A 17,281-nucleotide genomic window follows, 5' to 3' on the forward strand; every position below is an offset into this window, starting at 1 on the left:
GGATCAAGAGACCAGAAACTCTCTTCTATGGTGGCTTTCTCGGCCACATCTGTCCAGGGGGATGCCATTCAGCAGGCCGGACTGGACAATTGTAACAACAGACGCCAGCCTACTAGGTTGGGGCGCTGTCTGGAATTCTCTGAAGGCTCAGGGACAATGGAATCAGGAGGAAAGTCTCCTGCCAATAAACATTCTGGAATTAAGAGCAGTTCTCCATGCCCTTCTGGCTTGGCCCCAGTTAAAAACTCGGGGGTTCATCAGGTTTCAGTCGGACAACATCACGACTGTAGCTTACATCAACCATCAAGGAGGGACAAGAAGCTCCCTAGCAATGATGGAAGTATCAAAGATAATTCGCTGGGCAGAGTCTCACTCTTGCCACCTGTCAGCAATCCACATCCCGGGAGTGGAGAACTGGGAGGCGGATTTCTTGAGTCGCCAGACTTTTCATCCGGGGGAGTGGGAACTTCATCCGGAGGTCTTTGCCCAAATACTTCGACGTTGGGGCAAACCAGAGATAGATCTCATGGCGTCTCGCCAGAACGCCAAACTTCCTCGCTACGGGTCCAGATCCAGGGATCCGGGAGCGGTTCTGATAGATGCCTTGACAGCACCTTGGAACTTCGGGATGGCTTATGTGTTTCCACCCTTCCCGCTGCTTCCTCGATTGATTGCCAAAATCAAACAGGAGAGAGCATCAGTGATTCTAATAGCGCCTGCATGGCCACGCAGGACTTGGTATGCAGATCTAGTGGACATGTCATCCTGTCCGCCTTGGTCTCTACCTCTAAGACAGGACCTTCTGATACAGGGTCCATTCAAACATCAAAATCTAACTTCTCTGAAGCTGACTGCTTGGAAATTGAACGCTTGATTTTATCAAAACGTGGTTTTTCTGAGTCGGTTATTGATACCCTGATACAGGCTAGGAAGCCTGTTACCAGAAGGATTTACCATAAGATATGGCGTAAATACCTATACTGGTGCGAATCCAAAGGTTACTCCTGGAGTAAGGTTAGGATTCCTAGGATATTGTCCTTTCTACAAGAAGGTTTAGAAAAGGGTTTATCGGCTAGCTCATTAAAGGGACAGATCTCAGCTCTGTCCATCTTGTTACACAGGCGTCTGTCAGAAAATCCAGACGTCCAGGCCTTTTGTCAGGCTTTAGCTAGGATCAAGCCTGTGTTTAAAACTGTTGCTCCGCCATGGAGTTTAAACTTAGTTCTTAACGTTTTACAGGGTGTTCCGTTTGAACCCCTTCATTCCATTGATATAAAATTGTTATCTTGGAAAGTTCTGTTTTTAATGGCTATTTCCTCGGCTCGAAGAGTCTCTGAGTTATCAGCCTTACATTGTGATTCTCCTTATCTGATTTTTCACTCAGACAAGGTAGTTCTGCGTACTAAACCTGGGTTCTTACCTAAGGTAGTCACTAACAGGAATATCAATCAAGAGATTGTTGTTCCATCCTTGTGTCCAAATCCTTCTTCAAAGAAGGAACGTCTTCTACACAATCTGGATGTAGTTCGTGCCCTCAAGTTCTACTTGCAGGCAACTAAGGATTTTCGACAAACGTCTTCCCTGTTTGTCGTGTACTCTGGTCAGAGGAGAGGTCATAAGGCTTCGGCTACCTCTCTCTCCTTCTGGCTTCGTAGCATAATTCGTTTAGCCTATGAGACTGCTGGACAGCAGCCTCCTGAAAGAATTACAGCTCATTCTACTAGAGCTGTGGCTTCCACTTGGGCCTTTAAGAATGAGGCCTCTGTTGAACAGATTTGCAAGGCTGCAACTTGGTCTTCGCTTCATACTTTTTCCAAATTTTACAAATTTGACACTTTTGCTTCTTCGGAGGCTATTTTTGGGAGAAAGGTTCTTCAGGCAGTGGTTCCTTCTGTATAATGAGCCTGCCTATCCCTCCCGTCATCCGTGTACTTTTGCTTTGGTATTGGTATCCCAGAAGTAATGATGACCCGTGGACTGATCACACATAACAGAAGAAAACATAATTTATGCTTACCTGATAAATTCCTTTCTTCTGTTGTGTGATCAGTCCACGGCCCGCCCTGTTTTAAGGCAGGTAAATATCTTTTAAATTATACTCCAGTCACCACTTCACCCTTGGTTTCTCCTTTCTCGTTGATTCTTGGTCGAATGACTGGGAGTGACGTAGAGGGGAGGAGCTATATGCAGCTCTGCTGGGTGAATCCTCTTGCATTTCCTGTTGGGGAGGAGTTATATCCCAGAAGTAATGATGACCCGTGGACTGATCACACAACAGAAGAAAGGAATTTATCAGGTAAGCATAAATTATGTTTTTTTTATCTGTTTGTTCCTTCAGGTCTGGCCATGACAGTACCCAAAACTATACATAAGCATTTCTTATCTTATACACGGGTACAGGAGATTGGGGTTAAGTCTGGGAGATTTGGTTGTCTAGGTATGTTACTAGGTGGCTCCTGCTTTCTCTTAAAAGAACAGTAACGAGCATTGCAGAATTGACTACATAACTCTTACCTCCAGATTTACAAGATTTATAAGGCCTAGTTTTAAATCCCTTTGAGTGATCTTTGCAACCCTCTGGCACCATTCCCCATTGTTTCCAGTTTTGAAGTGATGGGTAGCACAGCTAATTAGACACCACACTCTACACCCCATAGGCCAGAGTAAACATCCAGTGTTCTGCATACAGGCCACAAATCTAGTAGAGAATTGGATCCAACAGACCCAATAGGAAGCAGTAAGTTTAATACCCAGACAAACCCTTATTGGCAAAAATTTCACAAACCAAAAAATAAAAAAATTAAAATGTATTTTATTTAAAGGGACAGTCTAGTCAAAATTAAACTTTCATGATTCAGATAGGGCATGCAATTTTAAACAACTTTCCAATTTACTTCTATTATCTAATTTGCTCAATTCTTTAGCTAGCCTTTGTTGAAGAAATAGCAATGCACATGTGTGAGCCAATCACACAAGGCCTTTATGTGCAGCAACCAATCAGCAGCTACTGAGCATATCTAGATATGCTTTTCAGCAAGTGATATCAAGAGAATGAAGCAAATTAGATAATAGAAGTAAATTAGAAAGTTGTTTAAAATGACATGCTCTTTCTAAATCACGAAAGAAAAAAATTGGGTTTCATGTCCCTTTAAGTCTCTGCACCTTCTACACAACAGCGCTAAGCTGCGGTGCGTACCTGATCCCCACTGCCACTGAAGCGACTCTCAGAAAACAAGTGGTCCTAATGAGGGAGCATAACACAGAAGCCGTTAACTTCCTGAGTAAAAGGCTCCTGTAAAAGCGCGTGCTTAAACAGGAGAAAGGGGTCCCGCCCCCCGTGACGTCACAGCATCTGTATACGGACTGTAAGGTCCCTAACAAGACAAAATGGCATCATTCAAAATAGTAACTGCATACAAGCAGTTTAACCGACTGAGCCACCAATAAGTTTTAAACACCTACTGAATAAACCCTTACAGAGAATAGTGCATCTCTCTTTTTAACTAGGACTCTGACGTCCTAGGACTGTTCACACAGTGCCCTGCTATCCTGTCTGTGGTAACCTGACTTCCAGGAAACATAGTCCCAATAAGGTGCAGTCTATATACTGCTAAAGTGCCAGAGTTCTTATTCCTAAGAAATAAAATGGCACTTACCTGCACCCTTGCATGTCCGACAGGGAGACATCTCACTTGGTATAAGAGGAAGCCACTCCTCACAGAGACCTGTGGGTAAGAAGAAGGAACAGAGTAAGCCTACTCTGGCATTCTGTTGCAGGGCAGCAATCTGTTAGGAAAACGCAGTGAGGCCCACCCCACAAGTTCCTAACTGCTTAAAAGCTACCACAGCACTCCTGAAGAGACTAACGTGGAATACAGCTAGAACCAAATTGTCAGGGAAGATCAAAGCAAGCCTGCTCAGGCTTCCAAAATAAAAAAAATCTTGATAGAAGAAATCTTAAACAGACACCTAAACTTCACCTCCTCCTTACACAAAGGCAAAGAGAATGACTAGGGGTTGTGGGAAGGGAAGTGATACTTATCAGCTTTGCTGTGTTAATCTTTAATATAAAAAATATAATTAGTGCGCCAACGGTCAAATAACTTCTACAAATAAAAATAAAAATGTATAAAAATACAAACATAAAATATAGTGACAAAACTGGAACCATATGGGACCAGAAATTGATGATGTCTTAACAATAATACTCCTTATCGAAAAGGGGTACTGACATTAATATACAAAGTAATGGTCATAATATAGACACAATGATATAGTGATATAGTCCCAAAAACGAAGTTCTAATGGATACAAATGTAGTAGGCGTGATATCCAAATCACAGGAGGCAAACAACTTCTTCAAACGATCCCTGTTGGTAACCCAGGGGAAGAGACTAAATAGAAAAAGAGATAAAAGAAGGCGCCAACATAGTGCGATTACCAGTGGGATGGGACACGCAGAGCAAGTAATACCATATACTCACAGGATATCAGACACTTGAAAAGTGTCACAAGTGCCTCCTGGACCCTCAGAGTCGTCCAGCTAACTCCCACTCCACTGTGGTAGTAAGATTCTCCTCGTCTTTGGCAATAGTGCCATTAAAGTCTTATTCATTTTAAGATTGTAGCCACGAACTTTCATTTTCATTACCATTGGTAATATATGATTTTGCCACCACATCATCCACTTCTAATTAGCCTTGCTGTTTGACTCCTATCCGGAGAGCACGGACCGTATCTGTATATCCTGATCTGAGTGGATCTGAAGTCTGTCCCTTTGAAACACAGCCTGCAGCCGAGACCATCAGCGGAGCCACCATATTCGGCAAAGACGAGGAGAATCTTACTACCACAGTGGAGTGGGAGTTAGCTGGACGACTCTGAGGGTCCAGGAGGCACTTGTGACACTTTTCAAGTGTCTGATATCCTGTGAGTATATGGTATTACTTGCTCTGCGTGTCCCATCCCACTGGTAATCGCACTATGTTGGCGCCTTCTTTTATCTCTTTTTCTGTGTTAATCTTTGCCTCCTCCTGCTGGCCAGGAGTGATATTCCCAACAGTAATTGATGATTCCGTGGACTCACCGTGTCACAAGAAAGAAATATACCATCCATATAATAAAGCAGCCATTCAACATGTTAAAATATGTGTTGCATGAAAAATGGAAATCTTAAAGCTGTTTAAATGAATGTTGAAATTAACTGGAAATATCCTTATTCAAACATCATCGCTGCTCAGAGAGCCATCAGTGGTAAATATTGTGTCAGTTTGTGTCATATAAGCACCTTTTGATGCTCTGAAAAGGCGTGGTGTTTGAATGAAGGTGCACAGAGCACAAATAGTTTTTTTGTCTATTCCACTGAGACAGTGATAGCTAATATGAGTAGACTGCAAAAATCCTTTTGTTCAAAATTGAAATGTACTCATACACTTTTAGTGTTATTCGGAAAGATTGGTTACCTAAAATGAATTGTGCCTTTTTTTTCCTTGTCAAGTAAATCAGCTAGTAGCTGTTGTTCATCCTTTGGTAAAATAATTCCAATGTTCTGTAGAGTGGAAAAAAAAAAATTCATTATAATGTACTGCAACTACTGTTTTTCAAGTAAAAATGTCTGAACATGAACATAAAGAACAAAATAAATGTATTGTTCTGTAGCACAAATTACAATGTTCAGATTATGTTAATTTGTTATGTTATGGAAATAAAGCATTAATAAACTAATATTCAAAAAAGTCTTTAAGGCCTAATTCTGTGGCTCTAACAGTCTTTGTACTTTCACACATTTGTTAAAATAAAAATCGTTAAAGCAAACCTTTTATATGTATAACAAACTACTTTCTTGCATACAAGTTGTGAAATATGAAGAGACAAGCTAAGTGGTCTGCTTTTTTCCCCGGGAGGCAGATCTGCTGACAGTCCGCATACAAAAGCATCATAGAGTACTCCAGTCACATGCGTGTCAGGTACAGAGTTAAATTTGGTCTGTCTGCTGATTAACATCAGGGGAACTCAAGAGAGAAACATGCTATCATTTGTTTAATTTCAAGTTAAAACTATTCTCTGTGATAGATTTTCGTCCAACAATAAAGACAGCAATCATATTTTAATAACTTGCCATCAGATCTTCGTTAAACACCTCATGGGTCATAGGAACATTTTTATCTTTATACATCTTCTCCAAAAACTCAGACAGCTGAAGCTTATTTTCCTTAATGAATTGCTTGATTTTTTTCACTGGATCTCCCTGATGGAAAGAAAGGTTTTAAACGATGGGTCTGTGTAGAGGTGCCATCAGACAACTGAATACTGTAATAACACATTATCAACCAGTTAAGAATACTGACATACTGGTGCCCTGGTAGCCCAACTTCTTGTCATTGGCAGCGTGTACTTCCTCTGGATTCTGGAATGTTTCCTTTATTTATGCTACAAAGTATTTCTTGTTTGCTTCAATATTACCCTAAGTCTTTAAACCATACTTTTATTCCAGATAAGTTTCTAATCTTATGTTATTTTTACAAGTCTACATTCATAAAGTGGTACTTATATCATATAGGTAAAAGTGTTACTGCTTTATAAACCTAACCAAGACCTGAAATTAATCTAACCTTGACCTTTCCCCACTAAAACAAACCATACGGTAACCCAGCCCACAACCACACTAAAACCTAACTGCAACTTGGCTACCAACTGACATAAACCTCACCTGATACAGCCTGCCACTGCAGTTAACCCTATCTGTGACTAGTCCCTAACACAGTTAACGTTAACCAAAAATCAATTCCCATCCTCAACTAATTACAAGCTGGTTTCTAACCACAATAAACCCTACCCAATACACTACAATTAACCATAACCATAAATGGTCTCCACCGCAATTAACATTAACAGTGACTCGGACCCAAATGCAACAACTTCTACTTGACCGGGGCCCACTATACAACACCTCCATGGCAATACTGCCAAACAATCGGGTTGCCTGCATGAGTCCCCCTAACACCCATGGGTCCACTTACCACCTAAAAGCCTCTTCTAAATGCTTAACCCCAAAAAACCCCAATAAACATTTGTCATCTACCTTCAGCCTCTTCTAAAAGGGACAGTCTAGTGAAAATTAAACTTTCATGATACAGATAGGGAATGCAATTTTAAACAACTTTCCAATTTACTTTAATCATCAAATTTCCTTTGTTCTCTTGGTATTCTTTGTTTAAATCTAAACCTAGGTAGGCCCATATGCTAATTTCTAAGCCCTAGTCAGTGCTAGTTCATGTGTGACATATAGATAACATTGTGCATACTCCTGTGGAGTTATTTATGAGTTAGCACCGATTATCTTAAATGCAAGTCTGTCGAAAGAACTGAAATAAGGGGGCAGTCTGGAGAGGCTTAGATACAAGGTAATCACAGAGGTAAAAAGTGTATTAATATAATAGTGTTGGTTATGCAAAACTGGGGAACAGGTAATAAAGGGATTATCTTTCTTTTTAAACTATACAAATTCTGGAGTAGACTGCCCCTTTAATCTCTATCACTCAATGCCTAGTTTTTGGTTCAGCTTTATTTATTTACTTTGTAAAGCAATCCTGATTGTTTACTCAATGACAACCAAAAAGAAGGCAAAGAGCAATGATGATGAAAAGGTTTGCAAAGGACCATGTTCCTGCTAGTCAGAGGATGAACGTAGATGATGTTAGGATCGGGGTTACGATATGGCATCTTGGGATGCCATATCGGAAGGACTTTGTTCTTGATTTTTTTTTCATTTAGAATGCTGTATTTTAGTGTCCTGAGGGGGGGACCTTTAGGTGAAGGGGTCACTGGAATGTTAGGGAGGACTGTATTGAGGAGTGAAGAAAGGAATTCATTAGGTGTTATGGGGGGGGGTGCTGTGAGGGGAGTCAGAGAGTGTTTATTATATTTATTGTAGGGGATTATAGAGATAGTTTAATGTGGTTGGGGGTTTCTAAGGTTCTTCGATTTTGATCTGTCCACATTGAGATTTAGGCTGACTTGAGGCTGGTGTAAAGATTTTTACCAAGCCAAAAAAGTCAAAAAGTTTGGGAGTGCATAGGATATTGTCTATATTGGTACAAAAAGTAATAGTTGTAACTTTTACTTGGAAACCTTTGCAGTGCAACTACTGGCTAAAAAAATAAAACTTCTGTTAATACCAGCTGGACTGAGTACAGGATTTTCCCTATATTTCTTCTAAGGGTAAGCAAAGAAAAACATCCATAATAAAAAAAAAAAAATATCTTATAAATTATTTTATTTCAGAATGATGGTCTACAGTCCTCCGCAACATATGGGATATATTTCCCGCCACTGGGAGGAGGTCAAGAAGCCATATCAGAGCTTAAAATCCCTCCCACCTCTGATATCTCTCTTAGTTCAACGTATAGCCGAGTAGAGAATAGGAAACATAAGTAGGAAAAAGCAGGGTCTGTAGAGGTGTCATTAGAACGGTCGCCAAAAAATTGAAAAGGCTGGGGCCTGTGGACCTTCATCATTCTGAAAGAAAGGAATTTATCAGACAAGCATAAATTTTGTTTTCTTTCGTAAAATGATGATGGTCCACAGTTCTCCATAACATATGAGATTAATACCCAAGCAGATGGTCTATGTTATGGAAAGGATGGGAACATTTTTCTGACAGTTCCTATTTAGCTGACACTGTGGCCTGAAGGACTTTCTTGCCAAATGCTGCTTGTGAAGAAGCAAAAATATCAAAGTGATAACATTTGAAAAAAGTATGAAAAAAGACCATGTTGCAGCTTTGCAAATCTGCTCCAAAGATGAATAATATAAAAAAATCCACAATGTTGCAAATGTGTTTGTAGAAAGATCTGTAATATGCTTAGTAGGCGACTTTCCCACCACCAAGTAAGCCTTGTGAATCACCTGTTTGAGCCAAGAGGCTAACGTTACCTTGGTAGCTGTCTGCCCCATACGAGTTCCAGAGTAGTGAACAAACAAACTAGACGTTTCTCTGAAATCTTTAGTAGCTTGGAGATGTAATCAGGGCTTTGAAATTCTATCAAGATTATGTTATAGCCGGTCCTTACAGGATATGAACACATGAAGGAACTTGATTGGTATTTTCCTTAGAAACTATCTTATGAAGAAAATCATATTTAGTACAAAGTACAGCGTTATCCTTGTGAATAATTAGAAATTGTGAATCACAACACAAGGTTGACAACTCACAAACTCTCCTTGCTGAAGAGATTGCTAATAGGAAAAGTACTTTCCAAGATGACAGTAGATATCAATGGGTTGCCTTGTTCAAACGGAGGACCTTGTAATACAGAGAGAACTAGATTCAAATTCCAGGGTGGAGAAATAGGTTTTACACCTAGCCTAATTCTAACTAATGCCTGGACAACGTCTGAACCTCAGCAAGTTCAGCAACTTGCTATGAAAAAGAATAAAGATAAAGCAGAAATTTGAGGAAACTAGCAGACAAACCCTTGTCAAGGCCATCTTGCAAAAACTGAAGGATTCTAGGAATCCTAAAGGAATACCAAGAAAACCTTCTGGAAGAACACCACTCAAAATATGCATTCCAAATATTGTGATAAATCTTTTGTGTTACAGGCTTTCTGGTCTGCATCACAGTTTCAATGACAGAATCTGGGAAACCTATATGGCTCAAAACTAGGCACTCAACCTCCACACCATTAAATTTGGAGATTTGAGATCCTGATAGAAAAAAGAATCCAATGAAGAGATAAGGACATCTGCAATATATCCACATACCGTATCCTGTGGGGCCAGGATGGAGCAATTAATATTACTGACGTTGACTCCTGTTTGATCCGAAGAATAACAACAAAGGAAACAGGTATGCTAGATAAACCTCCCATGGACATACCAAGGCGTATATTATGTGAGCATTGGATATTTTGATCTTGCACAATGATCAAAAATGTCCTAAAGGAGAGATCTTTCTCTTGGATGGACCGATTGACTGCTGAGATAATCCACTTCTCAGTTGCTCACACCTGGTATGTGAATTGCCGATAGGGAGCAATGATTCCTCTTTGCCTAAGACAGAGTCTGAGACACTTCCTGCATGGCCAGTGGACTTCAAATACCCCCCTTGATGATTTATGTAGGCCACCGCTGTAATATTGTCCTACTGGAAACAGATAAACTTTTCCTCCTTCAATAGGGGCCAGCCCGAAGAATCGCACAAAGTTCCAAAATATTAATTGGTAACTTTGCCTCTAGAGGAGACCAAACTCCTTGCGCTCTTCGAGAAACCCAATGCCCCCCCCCCCCCAACCTGAGAGGCTGGTGTCCGTTTGCACAATTGCCCAAGACTGACTAAGGAAGGATGTCCCAAGGGTCAAAGAAAGAATTTGTGTCCCCAAGAAAAAGATTGTCTGACGTAGAAATCCAAAGCAATCTGTTGTTCCAAATGTAGATAATTATTTGCTCACTGCGGTAGCATAGACAATTAAAGGGGTCTCAAATGAAGAGGGGTAAAATGAACTGCATCTAAAGCAGCTACCATAAGACCCACCACCTCCATGCACTGAGTTACTGATGGAAATGGAGCCCTTTGTACGAGACACACCCTCTGAATCTTTATTTTGAGAAGTTCTGTCAGCAACTAGATGCATAAGGATTGAGTTTATTTTGACTCCTATAAATGCTACCCTTATAGCAGGATATAATGAGCTTTTGGATACATTGATACTCCAACCATGGTCTTGAAGGAAAACAGAAGCGTGGGAGTATGAGAAATAGCTAGTGACAGTGAATAGGCTTGCATTAGTATGTCGTACAGATACGGTACAACTGAAATGCCCTGAATTCTGATCACCGCCAAGATTGTATCTTACACAGAGTGGCAAACTGGCAGTGTTTTGCAGATATGCAAACCTCAGGAACTGAAAGTGATCCATATGTTATTTTGGGGCACTTTTTAAAAATTAACCAGAGATCTGATCTCTGGTTAATTTTAGGAGTGCTTATTGCTGGTGCAAGCTTGCAGTAGCACTAACCAGCCACTTGTAATGGCTGATTATTTATCGCGCGCCCGTAAAAGAGGGAATTTGCTGGTTTATGGTTGCGTGATAAATTAGCGCTCCACTTGTAATCTAGCCCATAATGTCTTGCATTTCTGCAGAGACAAAAACTTCTGCCTATGTAAAATTATTATGTGTGCTGCTGAACATGCAATAAACATAAACAGCTTCTATAGATTTGCATATCATAATAGTGTACATAACCATACAGGAAGTACATTACTGCAAATAATATTTCAAAGAGCATAAAATGTATAAAACAGTATATAAAATGCAGACTGACATTAAAAAAAAAAATCTGTTTACATCCCCTGGCTATGATGGAAGTGCAATGCTTTATTGATTTATAAAGAAGTAATAATAAATAACGGCAACATATGTCATTATGTTCAATACAATATATAATTGCACATCTAGTAAATAGGGTACACTGTAGATCACATAAGAATGTGCTAAGGTGTACAACCTCCTAAAGGTCTTTGCAAACACAACTGCATATAGGATGTTATCAAATCTGAACCCTTAAGAATCAGTAATTACCCCTCTGTGTATATACAGCATGTAGTGCTTTATCAGCATATTGAGTATGCTCAACAATAATAGCCACAAAATATGCGGTCATAGCCTAGCTAGCTATTCTTATACTCAGGGGTAAAATGAGCAGGTCCTGAGCAACATAGACAGTACATAATTCCTTAGAAGAAGGGAAAGGCTGTGGCTGAATTGCACGCTCAATTTGAGGTAAATAACTCTCACAGAGTTTGTTCCATAATGTGTAATGGCAGAGTATGTATAAACACCAGACATACACATAAACAATAAAATTGGTAGAGAAAACTCTACACTAAGCTTAAGAACACCTTTAACACTTTTATTTTTGAAACTGCATTATATGCTCCCAGGCTCCAGACTCTACCCCAAGTAATTCCATGGCAGCTCCAGTAAAGGGAAGTGTTTAGAAAATCCATTACTAATTAAAGTGATATGAAACCCAAATTTGTTATTTCATGATTCAGATAGAGCATGCAATGTTAAGCAACTTTCTAATTTACACCTAGTATCAATTTTTCTTTGTTCTCTTGGTATGCTTTGTTGAATGAGCAGCGATGCACTACTGGTTGCTGACTGAACACATGGGTGAGCCAATGACAATCAGTATATATATATGCAGCCACCAATCAATGTGTTTCATGTCCCTTTAAGAACTTTAGAAATTACTACCCTATAATTTCATAAGCTGTTTTCTGCCTAGTAACATCTCCTGAAGTAATAGGAAGCTGAGGGGGCAGGGCGGGGCTACCATCGGCAGAGAAGCCAGTGTCTCAGAGAAGGCTTCAAAGCCATTTTGAGTGTAATAAAATTATATTATGTGTACTAAGCATAAAAAATACTTTCCCCCCATAAAAACATGCTCCCCTGCCAAACCAGAGTTTCCGTCATTGAACAGCTAACTGCACTGAGCAATTAGCAGTTTTCTTAAAGGGCCAGGCACCTATTTTCTAAAAAGTGCCATAAATATTTCCCCAGAGCTGCCAGAGGGCTGTGAACAGCAACAGTGTTACATGGCTATGTTCCTGATAGGGAAAAAAGAAAAAAGTGTCTCCTGGCTATGCTGTACCTCTGTCAGAGTACCTACAAATAGCCTCTGGGCTGTGTGTGTACTGTGTAAAGTCACTTACCTTACGCTATGCTTCTCCACTGGTTTACCAGGAATGTCAAATCCTTGTCAATGCAGCTACAGCAGTATCCAGTAGAGGGCCCATCCAGTGCAGGTATCGGGTACTGCAGAGGATACAATAGGAAATACCTGTGTACCTCGGGGGGAGACTAAGGAGCAAGTAGCTGGAAACACCTATATTATCAACCAACTCCTACGAGGCCATGAACAAAACTAAGAGTATGAGATGGGAGATAGGATGGATTTTAAGCTCTGATTTGGGTTCTTGACCTTCTCCAAATGGCGGGAATTATATACCATATGTTATGGAGGACTGTGGACAATCATAATGTATAGGTCTGACAAAAAAAGTGAAACCAATGGCTTGTTCACATAAAAAAACCAAAAAAAAACCAATTATGCTTACCAGATAAATTCCTTTCTTTCCTGGCAGGGAGAGTCCACGACTTCATTCCTTACTGTTGGGAAATACAACACCTGGCCGCCAGGAGGAGGCAAAGACACCCAGCCAAAGACTTAAATATCCCTCCCATTTCCCCTAACCCCCCCAGTCATTTGGCCGAGGAAAAGTAATAGAAACATCAAGGTATAAAGGTGCCAGAAGAAAAACAAAAAGGGAGCCGCACAAACAAAGAATAACTTACGGACGGGGTCGTGGACTCTCCCTGCCAGGAAAGAAAGGAATTTATCTGGTAAGCATAAATTTTGTTTTCTTTCCATAAGGCAGGGACTTCATTCCTTACTGTTGGAAAAACAATACCCAAGCTCCAGAGGACACTGAAGGAATAACGGGAGGGAACATAAAAGAGGCGGACCCTAGTCAAGGGATAGGCAAGGTGTCCGTACACGTACACTGGTGTCCGTGACTAACCCTTGCAGTGTCCACCATAACCTCAGTATTTCTGATTAAATAATAGGAATAAAAAAATATGTAGTGAGAATAAAGTTAGTGGCTTGTCAAGAGACTGCTAGCAATATTGGGTGATAAGTTATGGAATAAATAAAGCCTGAGTGAAATACTGGATGTGTATCTGCATCTGTATAATTACACCCAGCTCTATATAATGACACAGTAGTGACACTGGCACATGCGTATAGCCAGACAAGGGCTGGTTATAGGATCAGTGGTATCTGCATCAGTATAATAACATCCAGCGCTATATAATGACACAGTAGTGACACTGGCACATGGGTATAGCCAGACAAGGGCTGCTAAAAGGATCAGTGGTATCTGCATCAGTATAATAACACCCAGCACTATATAATGACACAGTAGTAACACTGGCTCATGGGTATAGCCAGAGGAGGGCTGGTTATAGGATCAGTGGTATCTGCATCAGTATAATAACACCAAGCACTATAAAATGTTTTTTATTTCAAATGTACCTTGGTGTCCTTCACTAAGGTCTGTACTTTGGAAAATGTCCGCCACAGCCTTTGTCTGTGCCTATCCCTGCCCAAGTCTGAGGGCACCACAGCCTGCAAAACCTTTCTCCCAAATGCTGCTTCAGCCGAAGCAAACACATCAAACTTGTAAAATTTAGAAAAAGTATGTAAGGAGGACCAGGTAGCTTACAAATCTGATCCATTGAGGCTTCATTCTTAAAAGCCCAGGAAGAAGCTACTGCTCTAGTGGAATGAGCCATAATCCTCTCAGGAGGCTGTTGTCCCGCCGTCTCATAAGCTAGGCGGATGACACTTCTCCACCAGAAAGACATAGTGGCCTTCTGACCCCTACGCTTACCCGCAATGATGGCAAACAAAGAAGAAGATTGTCTGAACTCCTTAGTAGCCTGAAGGTAGAACTTCAAGGCACGAACCACATCTAGATTGTGAAGCAGATGTTCCTTCGACGAAGAAGGATTGGGACACAAGGATGGAACAACAATCTCTTGATTAATGTTGCGATCCAACACCACCTTAGGAAGGAAACCTAACTTAGTATGTAAAACCACATTATCGGCATGAAAAACAAGGTAAGGGGGTCACATTGCAAGGCAGAAATCTCTGAGACTCTGAAAGCAGAGCTAATAGCCAATAGAAACAAAACCTTCCAAGATAACAGTTTAAAGTCAACAAACGTAGCCTGCTGCAACACACGAAGAACAAGATTGAGATTCCATGGCGGAGCCATCTTTCTAAACACAGGTCTGATTCTAGTCAGAGACTTAATGAAGGACTGCACATCCGGAAGTTCAGCTAATCTCTTGTGCAGCAACACCGACAGGGCCAATATCTGTCCCTTCAGGGAACTAGACCCTTCTCCAGTCCATCCTGGAGAAAAGATAAAATCCTGGCAACTTTAACCCTTTGCCAAGAAAAAACGAAGCTCCTCACACCAGTGCAGGTAAGTCTGCCACAGCTTATGGTAGATGCGTCGAGTAACTGGCTTACGAGCTTGAATCAAAGTGTCAATGACACTCTCAGAGAAACCTCTCCTGGCTAAGACTAAGCATTCAATCTCCACGCAGTCAGCCTCAGAGAATCTAGATTTGGATGAAGGAAGGGACCCTGTATCAGCAGGTCCCTGAAACAAGGTAATCTCCATGGAGGAGATGAGGACATCCCCACCAGATCCGCGAACCAAGTCCTTCGTGGCCAGGATGGAGCAATTAGAATCACCAATGCTTGCTCTTGTTTGATGCGGGCCACCACACGAGGGAGAAGAGGTAATGGAGGAAAGAGATATATGAGTCTGAACCTCCATGGAACCGCTAGGGCATCTATTAAAACAGCTTGAGGATCCCTGGATCTCTGTAATGCTCGTGGGATACTCCTCTATCAGACCGAACTCGGCCAGTAGTCTTGTTATCCCGGCGTTGAGCCGGAATGATAGGGAATATCCCAGAGCAGAGAAAGTTAGTAAGATGAGGAGGGCGGCACTCACTACAGGCAGGACAGTTCCCAGCGGCAATGGAAGAGCAGTCCAAGGGCACACCACTAGAATGGTCAGGCAGGCAGGGTTCGGCAACAGTAAAGCAGTCCAAGGGCACACCAATAGAATGGTCAGGCAGGCAGGGTTCGGCAACAGTAAAGCAGTCCAAGGGCACACCACTAGAATCATCAGGCAAGTAGGGTTCCGCAACAAAGAGGCAATTCAGAAAAAGAGGGGTTAATAAGCAGAGCAGTCAGACAGGCAGGGATCAGCAGCAGTATATCAGTCCAGCAATTCAGGGGTATAGCAGGCAGAGTATTCAGACCGGCTGGGTTCAAACACATAAAGGCAGTACTAAAGTAACGATCTATCACACCCAGGAGCACACAAAGTAACACCTATACTTGGGCAGTGATAGATCGTTATAGAGGGACTTACATGGGCGCAGGATTGGCGCCACAGGAATCCAGAACCGGCATTTGAGAGGAGCGTGCGGCGATGACGTCAGCGCCGCACACATCTGGAACCGACACAGCCCCTGGCAACGAGCAGAGAAGGAGACACTGAGTCCCTAGCAACGGCTAGAGCAGCGCGGCGTGACAATCTTGACACGTACTTGGGTAGTTTGGCATTGAGACGGGAGGCCATGAGGTCTATCTCCGGCATCCCCCATCTGCTGCATATCTCTGCAAAGACCTCGGGGTAGGAAGACCATTCCCCCGGGTGAAAAGATTGCCTGCTGAAGAAGTCTGCTTCTCAGTTGTCCACACCCAGAATGTAGAAAGAGAAAAACGATAAAAAAATAAACGTTTTAAATATAGGAAAGCACCTTTACAAAACCAATGGCTGGGGCATTCACCACCCTCTAGACCCAGACAAGTTGTCAAGAAACGCCCCTTAGGAGTGCTGTCTGCAGCAGGATCGTAAGGAAGTGAAAGAAGTTGCACCCGGTCACATGGTGCACAAGGCAGGACCTCCCCTGCTATGAAAAAGTGTGCGAAGCTATTAGGAGTGAAACCTGCCTGTTCCAGCCAAAAGTACACAGTCTAAACAAACCCTGAAAACGTTCTTAACAAATGTTAAAGCAGTATATAAACTCCCCAAACTGTTCCCAATAAACTCCCACTGAGGAGATATTAACCCTCAATCCTACTGAGGTATAGTGGAGTCACACTGTGACCCTATATAAGGAGTCCCTGCTATATGAAAATAACACAGACTTACCCTCCATGATCCGTGTTGTGGAACAGATACAGCCTCTTAAGTGCGACAGCCTCGTAGCGATGCTCTGACAGGGACCTGAGTTTGGAAAAGCAAGCAGTGTAACTCGTTAACACTGATTGCTCAGGAGTTGTTAGATAGACAGTCTGGATGGCTTTGCAGAAAAACTTTCCCTGCATCTCCATACTCTAACTTTCATCAATACTCTCACTGAGAGGCTTATATGATTACTTAAAACTCCAGTCCTCTCTTGAAGGGAACATACCCATTAAGGACTATCCGAATCTTCTGACACTTCTCTGACATCCTCCTCTGCCAACCTCCTCTAGTGACGAAAGGCAAAGAATGACTGGGGGATAGGGGAAGTGGGAGGGATATTTAAAGGGACAGTTTACTCAAAAAATGTTCTCCCCTTTAATTTGTTCCAAATGATCCACTGTACCTGCTGGAGTGTATTAAATTATT

The 17,281-nt window shown here is 41.6% G+C and overlaps 1 protein-coding gene across 1 annotated transcript in view; it reads right to left on the reverse strand.

The window, feature by feature from the left end:
* Positions 1–4,252: 4,252 nt before the first annotated feature.
* LRRC74B (leucine rich repeat containing 74B) overlaps positions 4,253–17,281 on the reverse strand; it is a 61,685-nt gene continuing 48,656 nt past the window's right edge. Inside the window, exons 11-13 of the mRNA XM_053699803.1 lie at positions 6,119–6,247; positions 5,463–5,548; positions 4,253–4,394 (exon numbers count right to left, since the gene is read on the reverse strand). Coding sequence (XP_053555778.1) covers positions 4,253–4,394; positions 5,463–5,548; positions 6,119–6,247 — 357 coding nt within the window. The remainder of the gene's footprint in view (positions 4,395–5,462; positions 5,549–6,118; positions 6,248–17,281) is intronic.

The sequence above is a fragment of the Bombina bombina genome, chromosome 2 (assembly GCF_027579735.1).
Source record: "Bombina bombina isolate aBomBom1 chromosome 2, aBomBom1.pri, whole genome shotgun sequence".
Classification (NCBI taxonomy): Eukaryota; Metazoa; Chordata; class Amphibia; order Anura; family Bombinatoridae; genus Bombina; species Bombina bombina.